Source organism: Henckelia pumila, chromosome 2 (assembly GCF_033568475.1).
Source record: "Henckelia pumila isolate YLH828 chromosome 2, ASM3356847v2, whole genome shotgun sequence".
Classification (NCBI taxonomy): Eukaryota; Viridiplantae; Streptophyta; class Magnoliopsida; order Lamiales; family Gesneriaceae; genus Henckelia; species Henckelia pumila.
Genome location: NC_133121.1, coordinates 3,599,110 through 3,603,627, shown reverse-complemented (window position 1 = coordinate 3,603,627; position 4,518 = coordinate 3,599,110). Strand labels below are relative to the sequence as shown.

At 34.6% G+C, this 4,518-nt stretch overlaps 1 protein-coding gene across 1 annotated transcript; it reads right to left on the bottom strand.

Annotated features, from left to right (window-relative positions):
• Positions 1-2,275: 2,275 nt before the first annotated feature.
• On the bottom strand, positions 2,276-3,832 carry LOC140879511 (myb-related protein 308). Its single transcript, XM_073283254.1, has 2 exons — positions 3,251-3,832; positions 2,276-2,959 (listed from the first exon to the last, which is right to left on the bottom strand). Exons 1-2 carry the CDS (start codon positions 3,511-3,513, stop codon positions 2,437-2,439), a joined length of 786 nt encoding a protein of 261 aa, XP_073139355.1. The 5' UTR covers positions 3,514-3,832; the 3' UTR covers positions 2,276-2,436.
• Between the last annotated feature and the right edge of the window lie 686 nt (positions 3,833-4,518).

The window sequence follows — 4,518 nt, the reverse complement described above, 5'->3', positions numbered from 1 at the left end:
TAATGGCTATATGTACACGTTAGACATTTACCACGACTTTTATTGTGATAGTTGAATTGAAGGCTTAAAATCAAACAAAATGTGCGTTGAATGCTTGAAAGTGATAGATTCAAAGTGATAGATTCATCGAGTTTGTTCAAGGTCGTTTTTTTTTTTTTTTTTATCGATCATTGTTATTTTCACTCTATTTTTTATTATTTACTAGCGAGCTTGTGAATAACTTGTATACATAGATAATAAAGTGGAGTGCAAAAGTATCCGTTATTTTTTTTTTTACTTTAAGTTATAAACTTAATTATTTTATAATACACTTAATTGCTACCATTAATATTTTGATACTTGTAAATCATCAACCCCGATAAACATGGCATTTAATTATTCCAAATGGAAAGATAAAAACGCAAACCAACCCGGATTCAGTTTTAATTCCATGCCAATTGTCTCCATTTAATTAATTACGTGTAGCAAAGTTTTCACAAATGTGTGGGTTATATGTGTTGATTAAGAAGACAGGGGTAATTATCAGAAAAGCTAAATATTGTTTGGATTGGACGAAAGTGGATTTTATGGAATCGCCTTTTGACCTAATCCCATGACCAACTTGCATGCGTTCCACATCTCAAAATCATAGGTTGAATAAAAATAAAATTCAAGGAATAGATTATGAATAAAATCACATGTGTGACCAATTCACATTTACGAAACAACTTAATTAGTTTCTGCGAGACCGAAATCCAATTTCATTTATGAAAAAATATTGTTTTCTCTGTTGTAAATATCATTTTTCGTTACATTGATCGAATTTATCCATCACATAATAAACCTCCTCAAACTTTATCAATTATAAAAGGACTTTTGCAAATTGGTATATTGATCTATAATTATTCATCTAATCAAACCGTAATAACAACATTATTCATTTTTACGCAACGATCATCTTCTGAATTTTTCCACTCACTTGTCAATATTCGATATTCGTCGCGAGTCGTTGTTTGAACGAAAAAAAACTAGTTATAGAAATTTGATCGAAGCGACTTAGCGATTATTTATGAAATTAAATTTTGATAATTTTGAAAATAATATAAATTTAATTGTTATAAGGGGGGAAAATAATACTAGATTGAAAATCTTGGTAGGTTTGGTGGGTCATGGCTAAAAAGAGGTAACCGCCTAATCTAGTTGGTAGATGGCTGTTTGGTTTAGAATGGACTGTTTGCTAATTTAATTTCTCCACTCATTTAATATCTCCCTCCAACCTAATTTAAAAAGGAATTATTTAATTTCTTTGTTATACATCACCCAAAAACCAAAAATTAATTAATTAAATTCCCCTGAATATTTCAAATACGAAACATGACGTTTGATCTAACATAATGGAGGAAAAAAAATTAATTTCAAAGAGACATTATTGATCAGTATATGTGTAGAAAATAATAAAAAATAACTTTTTGATGGGACGCAATAATTAATTTGTATCATAAAATATAGTTTTTGCATTGATTTATTTAAATTTGAAGTGATGGGGTTGGTTACCTGTATATTAAGTTGGCATTTCTTTATTTTTTTTTTCTCAATTCTCATCCTCTCACAGCTTATCTTCATGTAAAGAAGAAGAAGACAAGCCACGAAAGGAATCTAAAATTAGAAAAAGAAAAAGTAATGAACAGAAAATAATTTCAAGTGTCTCAAATTCTCCATGTCACATGATTCATCATCTAAAGTTATCACAGATAAGGATGAACAATTTACATGTGTTTTTTTTATTTGTTATTTCCTTTTTTCCCCTCTAAAAAAAATAAAATAAAAGTCAAGAAAAGCAAACAAGAATCGTTGTCAATTATATATGTATCTCCAAAATAGCCGAAAGATCAAATTTTTACAACAAATTCAGCGAATTATTGACACCCTTTTCACCTAAATCAAAGCAATGTTTTGTCTCTTCCAAGAAAAATTCAGATTAATTCCTTAATGAAATCTAAACATTTTTTTTAAAAAAAAAAGCGGATAAAATGGATTAATGAGAAACATTTTGTCAGGTCCTACTGTATATACTTGATTTGGTGATATTTATGAAATTGCACCAACTCTCTGCACAGACAATGGGGCATGCAAAATATATTAGTAACAGGGAAAGTGAGGCACGAAATAAAGCCATTCCCAGACATGAATTTGAAACATTCACCAAATCTCTGCAAAACTTGTAGTAAATGCTCCCAGGCTCCATAAATATACATAGATACAATCAAGATTAATCTCAGAAAGACTTCAAAATCAATTATCAATTTGATTTACATTTTCCCTTTTATATATATCAACTTAATTTTAATTTATATATTGAATTAATGCTTAATTTATCATGATTACACACTAAAATGGGAGAAAAAAGAAGAGAAATTACATGAACCCCAGATCAAATATTTTCCATTTTTTTTATTTTCATTTCATCTCCAAGCTTCTGTAATCCAAAACTCCAGTCTTCAATCCAAGAAAGTCATACCTCCCAGAATTCCCACTGCTACTGCCACTAATTATACTGCTTGCCACACAACTGCAATCTTTGGTCTTCTGCAATCCCATGCTGCAATCAAAGCACAGGGAACTGTTGCTCTTGAATGGATCTTGCTGATATGGGAGGCTGATTCGGAGCTCCAGATTCAAATCCGGAACCGGTTCTTTCACATGGGTCTTTTCTTCTACTTCAGTAGTACTCGAAATCCCACATGCGGTACTAGCACTACTGCTGCTGATTTTGTTTTCTTTCAAGTTGTGATCTTTTGCGGCGGAATTGAAAGAAATGGTTTTGATTTCTTGAGCCGGAGGTGCTGCGGGTTCGTTGATCGATCTGTGGGTCGTGGGATCGATTCCTCTGCTTATGAGTTTCCTTCTTATATGAGTGTTCCAATAGTTCTTTATCTCGTTATCCGTTCTCCCCGGTAATCTTCCGGCGATTACAGACCATCTGAGCATAAATCAAGGAGACCCCATTTAATTTTTTCACTCATTAAGATCAATTATATTATGCCTGTGAATCATCTTGTGAAACTTAGAAATGGACCCAAAAAAGAACTGCAGCAAGAACAGGAACAAAAACAGGGTAAAACTTGCGGGATTTTTTGTATAAGAACATGCATTCGTGCCTGCCATCCAATATGTAATTTAGGGATGGAATTAGATTGTACATGAACTTTCACCGGATCCGCCCATGCAATATTGATAATGATTTGGACAGAAAAAAAAAAGGGTAACATACTTGTTACCAAGAAGGCTATGGAGCTTGATGATGAGTTCATCTTCATCTTCTGTGAAGTTGCCACGCTTGAGATCGGGCCTCAAGTAATTGATCCAGCGGAGGCGGCAGCTCTTCCCGCAGCGGAGGAGGCCGGCGGCTTTGGGAAGCGACCGCCAGCAGCCTTCACCGTGAGCCCTTATGTAAGCAATAAGGCGATCGTCTTCTTCTTTGGTCCATGCCCCTTTGTTTGTGTGAGCTTTCTCACAGCAAGGAGACCTTCCCATTATTAAAAACTTCTCAGCACTGCTTCTATATTAAAACCCAAAAAGATTTGAGCTGAATTTCAATTGGCTGCTGCTGTTTTTTTTTTTTTTTTTGCCTTAAAAAGTTCTTTCCTTTCTTTTCCCTCTTTTCGTGGTTTCTTTATTTGGGATCGTTCTGGGTTGGTACTGTTTATAGTGGATGGATTTGTATATTCACCACATACATACATACACATATATATTAGATACATACGTGTGTGTATGTATGTGTGAGTATGTGTGTGCGTGTCGAAAGTGTAAGCCGGCCTTTTCGGGGCTCTATGGGGTATATATATACACACACACACACAACACAAAGCCTTTGGACTCCTTAAACGAGAAGGGAAATGTGTGCGCTATAGAGAGAAGAGCCAATTGCTTCTAGACGCATGTGAGTTGGTGAGAGAGGTAATTAGGGAGAGGGCCGATGACATGACATTCCTAGTGGTACACGAGTTTATGCTTACCGAAAGAAATACTCGATGTTTCGTTTTTGTATAAGATGTTCGTGCAAATATATATTTTTCTTGTACACACGCATCGTGAACAGAATTTTAAGCGTAACATAGACTAACATGTGGTATATAGTAGGCACATCGCGTTTATGCACCAAGAAAGAAGAATTCTATTCATAAATTTCTTACAAAGTCTACTTTTGTGAAGGTTTAACACAACAAAAAAACTAGCACAAAAAAGGCCCCTTCCACTCATGGGGGACAGTATATCTCCAAGCATAGAATAGATGGAGGAGAAACGTAACTTGAACAAGTGAAAAATCACATGCCAACAAGCATGGCCTAATTAATGTTACCCAAACAACCTTTGGATTAATTGTTTTCCTAACCATGTCAAAAATCTTGCACAACCGGCCCATGCCGGGAAATCATTTCGGGGCCCCCCATTTTGTGTCATCATATCGTTGGAGGCTAATCAGCGCCCTTCATATTTATGGTAAAAGTCGATCCAAAGCATCAAAATAGCCTGTAA

Bases quoted from the DNA above. Each gene is read 5' to 3' on its own strand.
- LOC140879511 (XM_073283254.1), bottom strand. From the start codon at position 3,513: ATGGGAAGGTCTCCTTGCTGTGAGAAAGCTCACACAAACAAAGGGGCA. The intron at 2,960-3,250 runs GTATGTTACCCT...ATTTATGCTCAG, and splicing joins CATAGCCTTCTTGGTAACAA to ATGGTCTGTAATCGCCGGAA.